The sequence below is a fragment of the Helicoverpa armigera genome, chromosome 2 (assembly GCF_030705265.1).
Source record: "Helicoverpa armigera isolate CAAS_96S chromosome 2, ASM3070526v1, whole genome shotgun sequence".
In the NCBI taxonomy this organism is placed as follows: domain Eukaryota; kingdom Metazoa; phylum Arthropoda; class Insecta; order Lepidoptera; family Noctuidae; genus Helicoverpa; species Helicoverpa armigera.
In genome coordinates this window covers 2,771,977-2,785,046 of record NC_087121.1, presented here as the reverse complement: position 1 = coordinate 2,785,046, position 13,070 = coordinate 2,771,977, and the positions used below count along the sequence as shown (strand labels likewise).

The following is a 13,070-nucleotide window of genomic DNA, read 5'->3' as shown; positions in this document are numbered from 1 at the left end:
TTTCTCTTATTTGTTTATATTAAGTAAGAAGCCTTCGAATAACATAACATTATCCTGTAAATGCATGAAATAGAGCAGCGTCCCGCCAAGTCGGCGGCGGCGGGCGCCATCTTGTCGCCAGTTTTGGCGCCAAGGTGGCCGCGTCAGGGGGTGCGTTCCAGGGTGTTGTTACACTGACCTATTTGTTCAAATGACACAGTGTACCCTTTACGACTGGGTTGTATGCACAGCGGCCCTAATTTCTATGGACGTAGCTTGTAATTGCTGTTGTAAAACTTGTAGGTTAACGCTGTAATAAGTGCTGTAATCTTTGGATATTAAAACGTTGAGATTAATTGAAATAGTTTATCCAAAATTATATGTTGCAATCTAACCCTTCGCAACTTTATCAATTTCTGCTTTGAGATTTGTCTTATGTCCTTAAAAAATGTCGGCGGATTCCTGATTTTCAGTGTGACTTTCAGTTGTATCAAAGTTTCTTTTTTCTTAAGAGGACGAATTGGAATTTTTGGCGCCAAGGATGTCAATTTTTCTCAGTAAATACAAAACGGATCAAAATACAACTTGGTTACCTGAAAGTTCATGATATAAACCTTATTTTGTTAGTTGTAGAAACATGATTAGGTAACTTTTATAACAGAGAAAAATATATCAAACATACCTCTTTTTAAAAAGAGATTCACATATTATGGGCAAACGGGACCGATTTAAGCCTCTTAACTTTTTTAGTAGTTGAGTATATACATACTCTTTAAAATTGTAGTAGGAATTTTTATTAAATTATCATTTCTAAATATTAAAATTACAAAACCATTTTGTCGCTTACGACTTTTAGTTATAAGCTAGCGCGCGTATTGTTATCCTCGCCCCGCTCAGACGCTCCGACCCCTTTTGGCGCCTTAGATGCGCGTGCCGGTTATGGAATTATTGTTGACCAATTCCTCGCCTTAACTGATCTACTACAAGAAATACATGTTTTTAAATACTTCTAGCTAAGTATGTCTTTTGGCTGCCAATGCATCTGCGTGTTCTAAAAACGGCGCATTGAACTTTGTTTCGCTTAGCCATAACGACATCACTTAAAATATTTTACTATCTGCCAACTGCGTGAGTACCAACTACTTTAAATCTTTAGAAAATCATTAAATATCCTCTTGATGTTAAATTCACAATATTACTTATTTTAAAATAAGTAAGTAAGTAAGAATATAACCAGCAAAATTAATGTATTTTATTATCAAATCCAATTATTCAAATAATTTACATAATATGAATAAAATAATATGCATAGTAATCTAGTAGGGTATAAAATTACGCAATTATGTGACTCAGCACTATGAATGTGAATGAAGTTACTGTTATAATTGCCAAGTTTTATTCTCACGTGAATTAATGTACCTAGACAATAGGCCTGGTAGTCGGCCATCTTGTATTCTATTCAATGAAAATAAATACTTTAATAATGACCTAGTAGTGAGTGTGTGACCGTAATCGGTTGTACATATGTATTTGTAAACATAAACGTTTGTGTACAAAACAAATGTGACTCTTCTGCGCCAATGTGAAGAATGAAAACTTTGTAATGTGAAGTGGCTGAAATGATATTTTCCGGGAAGACAATTATTAAAATGAAGTCGTGCCTGGTTTCTGATATTTGTTTATACACAGATTACCTCTCGCTGTGGCGGCTATATTGGGCTATATTGGGCTGACAAAGTGTAGTCTCACTATAAGACATGTCATCGACACGAAAGAATAAGAACCTCTGTTTTCATTATGTCTCTGACTGGCGCTTATGCTCTTTAATAAAATCTTTAATAACTATGCTAGTCAACAATATCTCGTTCTATGTATGTTTACGGGAATATCGACCTCTTAGTTTCTAAAAGTGAAAAGGAGGCGTTTGATGGGCATAATGCAATTTGATCTGTTTTTTCCTCATCTCATCAAAACTTTACCTAGACTGGTTCACTCCTCCTAATTAACCACATTAATTATTTCAACAAATTGTTTAATTTATTGAATAAAAAGCTCCTAAGTACGTCACAGTGATGAACAAACAATATTTTTCAATAATAAACTTAGTCACGGCCCTTATTTACAGGAAAGTAAACCACTGAAAACCATAGTAGGCAAATCATGTAGTACCGATGACATTGCTTTTTACGTAGGATTGAGGAAACGAGAATTCTGAAATTCCCCATTGATGTTGCTCGATGGCAGGAGAGTAATGATAATTCATATTAAAACTAGCTTCTGGCAGAGGTTTCACCATCTTCCCATGGGAATTACTGTACTACTGTTACAGCCTTTTTATCGTCCCACTGCTGGACACAGGCCTCCTCTCTCACGGAGAAGGATTGAGCATTAATCACCACGCTTGCTCAATGCGGGTTGGTGATTTGGACTTAATCCAGGTTTCCTCAAGATGTTTTCCTTCACCTTTTTATCAGCCATTGGTGTCTAAGATTACTTACTACTGCACGCGCCCTGAGAAAAAGCGATCTGCAGCTTCTGCAGCATTTTCTGTTACCCTTTCGTAATTTCATAAGCAACAAACATCAATATTCATTTGTATTTTCACGTAAATAAGTACAGAGGCCGTTCAAATGCTTATTGAATGGTTCTTACACGTATTTACGAATTCCTAACCCACAAACTTAACTTCTAAGCAGATAACAGAATAAGGCACCTACTTTTTATGCTAATGAGGCGTCCCTTTGCTGGCCTACAGTTAGAAGCGCGTGCCTCCGTAATGTTTGCTACTGACAGTTATCCACGAAACTGGGTTGACCGGTGATTGTCAAGCGATTGCCCAAAGCATTTGAATAAATAGGGAATTTCTATTGCTATGTTACGTAATTAGGAGATGGATTTTAGTCTTAGAACTTGATATATGGATAACAGGGATATGTGTCCTTTGACTTTAAGAGTAAGGTTTCCAACCAGGTTATAAAAGATGGTCGTTTTCCCGCGTTTTTACTCGCGTCGCATGGGAACTACTGCCCGCACCAGGATAAAATATACCTAGCCTATGTCACTCAGGAATAGTGTAGCTTTCCAACTACATATGATATTTTTCAAATCAGTTGAGTAGTTTTGAAGCCAAACAAACAAATCCTCTTTATTCTATTAGTACCTTAGATAATTTTATTACTTATTTATTTTATTTAGGTTTTTAAACATTTTCTAAACGTGGACATACATTGGCAGATGTCTAACTCCGATGATTTAGCCAGTTGCAAGTACTTACAAGTTTTATTAAAATACGAGCAGCCTTAATCCAAAGTTATACAAAAGACAACCTCTTTTGAAATCACCTGATTAATCAAAGACAACACACATGTATTCTACATTCATATTCATGTGATCGTTTCTACTAATAGCTTTAATAACTCACGTTTGTCTACGTGTAACTTACGCAAGTGATGTGCTTTACCATAATAAACCTAAAGTGTAAAATAAATTAAGTAAGTATAACTTTTGATTACCTACCAAAGTTTTTTTTTTAATCTAATCAAATGGGCTTTGTTACTAGATTCTTATCTGGATTTCCGATGTGTCGAAAATAACACACAGATGATACAAACCTTTCGAACTTTTTGTAACGTCCATTTTTATTTAAAAAACTGTTTAAATTGTATGTGAAAATTTGTAATAAGTACACCGTTTTTTTAAGAAAACGGACGTTTATATTGTCGGTCAACTATAAACTCAGAAAGTTTAAAAACAATCGATAAATGAAAACGCCATGACCGCATCACTTCGGGCCCACATTTCGTGTGCACCATAACAATGCACCGTACACCGAGTGCGTTGACGTGGCTAATGCGTGACACGCCTTATTTTACTAAGTATATGTATATGTTGGTATATGTATGTATTATGTAGGTACACCATATGACTGAATGTATGTAGCGCTGACTGTAGATATTATTTAGGTGCATTTACCTTCATAGCCCCGTTGTTGCCCGTTGTTGTGGGTTGCCCGGGTAACTGGGTTGAGGAGGCCAGATAGGCAGTCGCTTCTTGTAAAGCACTGGTACTCAGCTGAATCCGGTTAGACTGGAAGCCGACCCCAACATAGTTTGGGAAAAGGCTCGGAGACCTTCATAGACCCGTTGTGTAATCGAAATTGTGAGGAGGTGCTGTGGTGAAGAGTGAATGGTAGAAAAATTGGGTTCAATTTTTAGGGGCGCTTTTTTTATAAGTACTTAAACGTATATACACTTTTTGATTATATAAATATACCCTATACAATACATGGTATAAAACAAAGTCGCTTTCCCTATATCTCTATCAAAGGTCTCTTCTATGTACGCTTAAATCTTTAGAGATGGAATCGCTAAAAAATGGCTAGTTAAAGGAAACTGCAAGAAATATCCTCCACAAAATCCTAGGACATATACTTACAAAAGTTTTTAAAGTTAATCTTTACTTACGGTTTCCGTTAGTGGAGCAATTTTGGCGGTTTCCACGTCGACGTCGCACAAAAACTCCTTGCTGTCGGGCGCAATGGTTACCCAGTTCTCGAATAGATGATCCACTTTTATTTCTTTATCAATAACTATTATTTTCAAATAATAATGACGACAAAAACTTAAAAAGCAAAACTTAAAAATTTTGCCAAAAAAACCAAAACAATGGCGCGTAATTTCGACAGCGTTCGAAATTTAAAATGTTATTATTTCTTTTCTTGCGTGTCAATTTTTTTTCTGTAGTAACGGAACTCTTTGGTGTTAGCTGTCGTGAAGTTCGTGATGCAAGGAGTATGAGACTAATCCTAGCTTCATCAGTGAGTCAGTTCTCAAGACGGATCGCACTTAACCTTCGACCTTCGCCCTGGCGTCTAATTTGACTCCCACATTGACCCCCGTACTGTTATCCCAACGTAGCTGGTTTAGTTCCTGTCGTTTCTTGAAAAATCTATGTTTTACGTACAATTCATAAAATTGTTTTTACTTAATTTTAAGCAAGTCATTACATTCATTGACTAGGCACTATCTTCACACTTAATAGCAATACCTATCCCATATAGGTATATGAGCATTCGTAGGAGATTGAGTTCTAACTCGACAATATTATACCTACCTATATTAAAACTGATTAATTTTTAAGGTCCCTTAATAATGCGAGTAAAACCATGATAACAAGTTGTTTATTTGTGAGTCAGAATGTCAGTGCGACTGTATATTACCTTAATTAACACGACTGTCGAGACAACTTGTGCATAAAATTGTATACAGAGCTTTCACACGATTCGGAACTGGAAATTGGATATGTTTTCCGGGTATATAAAATAATTTCCGTAGGATACCTACATATCGCGGGACACAATAATTAATAAATACGTATTATTTTTGTGAAAGCACGGCTTATTTCAATGAAACATAGCAATTTTCCTAATACGTAATAGAACGAGGATAAAATGGTCGTGACGAGGTATAGACAATAGGTGCGTACGTGATACTGCGAGTTCCCCGACGTATGGAAACGTCACTAACTTAAAGCTAACTTTATGTTTCCTTATTGCCTATGAAACAATACTATTGTTTCAGCAAAAATAATTAGTTACTTCAAAACATTGCAAAATCTTTTAGAAAATTACAAAATTGGCCTACAGGCGTGAAAACTTTTTTTATCTCACTTTTTTATTTGAACTGGCTTTTTACTTTTTTATAACAACTTTGTAGGCCTGCATAGTATGTATCATGGATAGGATGAATAGTCCAGTAACCCTTGGTACGTTAGTCACATTGTATTTCACTCGGAAAATAACAAACTGTTCGGACTTTGTATCATGACTTGACATAAAATGACAATTGTGTATGGTCACTGACACTTTACGTCATAAAAAATCCCTATAGCACATACACTTCCCCAAAAAGGAGAAGATTTAAAGCACTTTTAGATATTTTGAAGCGTTATTTATTAAGCTACTAGGAGTACCTTTATTATTAGATTTGTATGTAAAGTGCACTTAAAAAATAACGAGTAAAATAAAAACACCAATTATTACACTTTAATTTATTTCAAAATAATATTTACGTTACAATATTATAACTGACATATAAAACATGTTCTACAATACTAACTTAGGGAGAAGGTGGGAAATAGACAATGTTTTGCGCGAGAGCATAGTGAACACCATAAACATTTAATTTTAACTTTTTTATAACAAGACTTTTGAATTGACAGTTGCCTAATTAACTGAATTGTATTATCGTTTCGGTTTCCTTAAGTATATAATAAAATAATATGCAGAAAACTCTATGGTAGTTCGAAATATATGTTAGAGTTTATTATATTTTATGTTCAATCCTCAGATCTCATTCGAAAAAGGAATGAAACAAAAAACTTATTTGTTCGGAAATAATCGTTCGTGTAAAACACTTAGGTAAACTTAGCTGTACTTAGAATTAAATAAAATTAAGTTTATTAACATTAAGCACTAAGTTACATCTCTTTAGTGAAGTGGATGACGGATAGCGCCGTGTCTAGCAAGTAAACTGCGCCGTTGATCACGCAGAGGGCGCCCACTGCCAAACCAACCTGGAAATAGATAGAAATAATATTAATAAATTGTTATTTAATAATTTTAATCATTGTTAACTCTGGATGTATCGTATAGTATACTGAGGAGTTTATGTATGGCTAAATAACAGATCAAAGATGACGCACTGCTTTTGTTTTGTTCACGGAATCTTTGCCATACCGAAAGTTTTTCGTGCCTCAAACTACGAGATTTATTGGAAGACCTTTATCTCCTGCAGGTTATTCGAAACAGATACCGCGGCCCTGGTTCATAAAAGGCCTACGACGGAACACAACGGTTTTTAGTCAGTAAGAGTCTGACACTCCCTCACCACTGCTAACCCACAGCGGGAAGGGTAATTTTTGACGTCGTTAAAAAAAGATCTTTATCTGAACGCATAATCAAAAACTTATCTATTTGAAATGCCATATTCTATGAATGAATTACTCATTGTATTGGCACAACTGGTATTCTTTTCAGAGTTCTTGTAAAACCGTCCAGTAATTAAGTCTGAGGCTGGCCCAAGACCTACCGTTTCTAATGATTAACAGTGTCAAACGTACCTGTTTCTCAGCGAACACGAACTGGTACTGGTGTTCTCCCTGGTAGCCGCCCCAGTAGTGCAGCGCGACTGCGCCCACCGCGATCCACAGGAACACGCCCACGAAGTTCATCACTATCTCTGACAGTGCTCTGGAAATTTTCATTTTAGTCATTAGCGAAACGCATACAATATTTGTGGCTGACATGCTTTAGGGAATCTAGAGATCCATTTGCTTTAAATAACAACTTATAGTCACCGGCACGTAACCTGGCACGAATCGTTAGATGAACCTGTGTGAAGAGTATACAAGGGACCACTTGTTCCTGTTACGTGTTCACATTAAAAACGCCAAATCCTTACTTGTTCAGTATATGCTGATGACTAGATATCTAGCCAAAGTCTATTGAAAATGAAGCATCGATAACATTATTCTGCCTCATCAATGTCTAGCTTTAAACTCCCAATACAAGTCAACTTTTATTGCTTTATGATTATAACATTTCTGTCATCTTCAAACCTATGAAATATTTCTCTCAGAGTGACTTCCCGAGGAACAAGTAGTCCGAAGATAATAACAAGGTTATATCAACACGTTACCTTTTATGCTCAGTAGTGCCAAACAGGAAAGTGACGATTTGCACCAGCGTGTATATGAGGTAGCCCACAATGACTCCAGAGGCTACTATCTCAGCGTCAGGGTTCTTCTCCTCATTGAGGTTCCAGGTACCTCCCACCCCGAGGAACTCGCCATTGTAACCCGTTCGGTAGAGAACTAGGATCACTATGTTCAGGACCTGGGGAAATGAGATGTGGTTAGTCAGAGGTTTAGATGTGAAGTTGAAATCGTCATGGTGACGGTATTAAGTGGGGGAGGGGGGGATTAAATGGAGGCAATTGCTGTATTTTGACCTAGTGTTGAATGATCTAATTGCCTCCTTAAATAATATCAATGAAGTTAATATGGAGAAATATGAAACATAAACGAATGATCATGTTAATGATCACCGTAACTTGATGCTTGACATTGTTCCTTGCAGGAAAAAACAATACATTACTGTTGTTGGTTGACACTTAATTGGAAATCAATTAAATAATCTAAATGAGATTATGCATTTTACCTACTTAAGTGTCCGGTATACCTAATAGGTACGTCATTCCTATGAATGTACTTATAGATAAATAAGTAACTTACTAACTAGACCCGTTTCTATTCGGAACAATATGCATTCCCAATTGTCGACTTCCTCAGCATATTTACGAAACAGTCGAGTAACAATATTAGTCATTAGCAGGTATGATCTACTTCCTGTTGTTCAGTACATTATCTCGACTTCCGAGGATCTGGCTAATCAGTGGGTGCTACCGGTTGCTGCGTGCCGAAGGAACTTAGTCATAGATAGTGAGGATCCTGTTGACGACTAGGTTTCATGATGAAGTTATTTTGGATAGGATTTACATGTATCCGGGTTTTTAAAGTTTTCAGTCATTGTATTTTTTCCTTTTGCAAAAGAGTGATCCGTTTGTTTCATTGGATAACTGGGAACATCTAAAATAGTGTGACTAATGTTCTACGTAATCTTTGATCTTTATCTTGATCAATCTCTATTCTATGCTACATTAGTTGAGCAATTTCATCGGAAACTCAAATGGGAAATTTTAAAAGAACTTTTCACACTACACTTTAGTAGGGCTGCCATCCGTCCGGGTTTCCCCGGATTTGTCCTCGTTTGGAGGCCGTCCGGGGGACGTCCGGGCGGGGTTTCAAGAAGTGTCCCGGACATTTTTCTTACGAGTTGAATTACAATCGACACACAGGCTGCAGAAGTTGAAGTGTCCCAAAACTCAAAAATTTTCGCGCTCGCTTCGCTCGCGGCTTCCTTTCTTGACACTATCTTTTTTTCCGTTTAGCTACTTTAATATCCCAATATTCAAAAAATTTTGCGCTCGCATCGCTCGCGGCTTCTTCACTTTGCGGATTTTTTTTATTATACAAGTTTAGGTGCTTTAGTGACCCAAAATTTTCGGCGACTTCACTTTACGGTTGATTGTATTTTTCAACATTTTTTTGTCTAACCTATCAAAAAGGTAGCGCCGTTTTAAGTCCTATTACTAACAAGAAGCTAACTCCTAGTTTCCATATGAGCTTTCTTATTTATGACCTTCGAAATATTAAGTCATAATCTTTCAATACTAGGTACCTACTACTTGAGCTAGATATGGCCCTGACGTTCCATGTAAGGAAGCACCTCATTGAATTTAAGTATAAACATAATAGTAGTAATAGTAATATTAAAAACTAGGTCTTGTTTTGTTAAAAAAAAAATCAGACTCGTCCGGGGTAAAAATGCGATTTACGCCAAATGTCCGGGTTTTTTTAATATTTGTCCGGGTTTGGCGAAATTCGAAATGGCAGCCCTACACTTTAGCAATATAAATATTAGTAAAGGATACGAGTAAATAATCGTCTGTGCAAGCTAACAGACGAGATTTGCAACAACGAAAAACATTTATTAGCCCTTTTCCTTAATAAACACTCAGCTATTTACAATTATTATTATTTTCATAAAAAGTGAAAACTTGTGCAAATAATTCGCGGCAGGTAAATACCGCTGTACATAGTTTGTGTGTCAGCAATCGATAAGATAGTGTGTATCAAGCGATTCTCGATAACTGCCGTACAGTCATTATTTCCGATTACGAGAAATATTCCGCCTTTGTGTCGATTCTGGCAATTTTATTGTTTCAGTTCAAATTTCTTCTTCGTACCTTTGTTATCAATACAAAGGTGTAATCTCGATAATTTTTGGTTTATAAGTCATTTTTTAAAGTGTTGTTGGATGAATAATTTCATGAGATTAGGTATTATTGTTTCTGTTGATTTAAGTAATCTCTTGACTTACAGATCATTCTGTGGGTCTAACCTAAGTCTAAATAAGAGTAGATACTCGATCAGTTTTCTATGGAAAGTTGAATCAAGTACTTTGCTTGTATGCAGAAGCTTTGCTTTGATGGCAAAGATACAGAAATTACAAAACCATATTACGAGTTTACCTATTGTAATCACAAAACCTAACCATACAAAGGAGTAAAAGTCGAAAGTGCCGCAAAATTAAGGCTAATGTTTTGATGATGTCACCTCTATTTTTCTTCTACAACTGCAAAGAAAAATAGACCTTACGAACCGCCCTATAATTCCATATTCATAAACTGTTGCATGCATTTAATAGTTCTGGGGTAAAAGCGTGCAGAAATCTGAGACTAGTTTTAAAGTCAAGGTTTTATTCTCTAATTGCTTTACACTTAATTGTTCAAGTGAACTTTGCCATTAATTAAGCACGTGTGGACTTGTTAGTGGGACTTTTTTAGTGAAAGACGTATGTAGGTCTGTATTCTAACTGTATAGAAAAGTTTTACTTGTAGGTACCTATGGACTACATGGAGGAGTAAATTGTCGATATCGCCACTGAAACTTTAGTCTTTACCATTTTTAGTTTGTCTTAAAATGTAGTGGCTTTTTCTCCACAAAACCATTATTTATTTCAAAGAGACCACGTTTTCTAACAGTTTATTAATTATATTCTTAGTTGACACATTCGAATCCTGGATTTAGTCAATCCATGCCACCTTTATCTTCATACCAAATATTGTTCTGTAAAATATAGGAAACGCCACACAAAGTATTGATAAAAAGTTATTCTTGAGACGTTTCTTTATCTTAAACATTTATTGACATTGACGATCGAATGACGACATCACAAAATCATTGTCGTCCCAATAAAAAAGTTACCAAACAATGCAAGTATTTGAATAAAAGACGTAGCTAAAGAAAAATATTTTACGGGTGATTAAATCTTCTCCATATTTCAGATTTTCTTTTAAATACATTCTTATAGCCTTTTTTCTTGATGCAATTACATTGCGGTTTTCAATAACCTTCAATTGTTGTGATAAAACAGATGCATACAATACCGGCTTTTATTAAGGTATGCAGTGTCAGAAGTTACAATACATTTTTTACACGCTTTTTATTTTTGGTGGGAGATCGCTATGGGTGCAGTGAACCCTCACTGCGTCGAGACTCGTATTGACTGAAACCCACCATGTTCCTTCTGGAGCCCTTCATGTACCATGGCTACGGTTACTCTCTATTAATCTAGTGACGCGAGGTTTTAATGCAAACAAGCAGCATACTGTATAAATCCTAAATAATCTCTTGTGTAACTTATTAGTAATCCTAGTCATTTACTTAGTTAAAGATTGGCATGCGCTAGATAACATAGACCACACACAATCTCACTATCAGACCACATTCCCTTGCTACGGCGTTCTGGACCTAAATTCATGTTAATCTTAATTAAATGTAATAATTGTAGTTCATTTGATTATCAGATTCGGTACCATGTGTTGTCGTATTACTTATAGACTCAAAGTTCCAAACTAATAAGGCTGAAAAGTTGCTTGGTTTAAAATGCGCTAATCTCGGGAATGGGACCGATTAAACCTATATTACATACCTATATTTTAGATAACCCATTTACTAATGTAAGTTATAATAGGTGACTTTTCATTCAGGTGCTCAGAGTACCTAAATGAAATGAAATGCGGGTGAAACTAAACTGCTGTTTTATAATTTACTTAATCTTTTATAAAATGATCATTTATTTAAAAACTATGCTTGAGACGCTTTCAAAAGACTTAATTCACATTTTAAGTAGATGGATCTTAGAACGTCAGGCCCAGCTGCTAAAAATAAAATAGTGTGATAACCGAGTGAGTAACAAACAGTAGTATTCCTTTGACTCGTGACCCCCGCGTCAATAATACGCTGCTATCAATGGATTGCGTCTGAATTATTTCATCGTTACATTACTGACCCGTGATGTGATGCCACATCGAGATCGCCTGGTTACGTCATAGATATCTCATATTGTAGTACTTACAACATAAGATACTCTACTTCTTGAATACTTACACAAATATTCAAAAAAATCCTCAAGTATAAGTTACAGTTAGATAAATAGTAACAATAGCCTGGATTGTTGATTCTGCTGTTGATTAGCCAAAGTGTTCATCACATCGGCCCTTTTTATTATAAAACTAGTAACTTAGGTAACTTCTTTCTAACAAGCATTATTATTCGTGTGGGAAACCGCACCAGTGTGTACACCTCGTGTTTTAGAAGCTACAGGAACTTATGTCTTGCATGAGACACGTATTTACAAACAAGCCCACTACACGACAAAAATCTTAGTACCACATCTTCTGCCAACTTATTCGATAAATCTGTCCTCAAAATGCACCTCTTCCAATTACTCATATCAGTTGCAAAAATGAAGTGTCTCACCATGTGTGAAGTGCATCTGCCTGGCCAAGTCATTTGTTATGCAGTCAGGATGGTGACAATTAGTGTAAGTCCTTAGTCACGGGGTCGGGTCAACGGTTAAGGAGATATGACTTGACTTTGAGAGAGGTGATGAGATGAGAGAGATTTTGGAGCGTAAATATGTTTTATTGAGTGCAAAATATATTGTTAGATAATAATTGTAATGTTAAGTTGAAAGAGATTAAAACCCGATTGACTAGGACAAAATATTCGAATTTCTATCTGTCTTTGAATGCATCCCACAAAAGGTAACGACCACAAAAGTATTTTTAATGTGAAAATAGTAACCTTGAAAGGCTTGAAAAAGGATACCTAAGCTGCTGATGATTAAATATCTTAAGCATACGAAGTAACTATTCAAGTCCAAGTCGAAGCTCTTTAATCAAATCAACATCTAAATAAAATACTACACCATAATCCAATCTACGATCAACTCAAACAATAATTTACCACGCATTTCCTAAACGCATAGAAAAGCTTTTCTAACCATCTCACTAAGTAAACATCCTGCGTTTGTCTGTCTGACAGCAGCTGAGTCTACCGTCTGCCAGTAATTAGCTATAACAAGTTTAATTACTGCCGACGGGAAGGTCTCAGTCTTCCTGTGC

General features: G+C 36.0%; 2 protein-coding genes across 2 annotated transcripts in view; one reads left to right on the top strand and one right to left on the bottom strand.

Moving 5' to 3' along the window:
- The window catches only part of LOC110372045 (adenylosuccinate lyase), a 43,511-nt gene that overhangs the window by 19,611 nt on the left and 10,830 nt on the right, over positions 1-13,070 (top strand). The gene's annotated exons all lie outside the window — the stretch shown is intronic.
- Positions 1-13,070, bottom strand: part of LOC110372047 (uncharacterized) — a 35,411-nt gene that overhangs the window by 16,174 nt on the left and 6,167 nt on the right. The window contains 4 exon segments of the mRNA XM_021328562.3: positions 4,443-4,546; positions 6,453-6,552; positions 7,099-7,228; positions 7,677-7,873. Coding sequence (XP_021184237.1) covers positions 4,443-4,546; positions 6,453-6,552; positions 7,099-7,228; positions 7,677-7,873 — 531 coding nt within the window.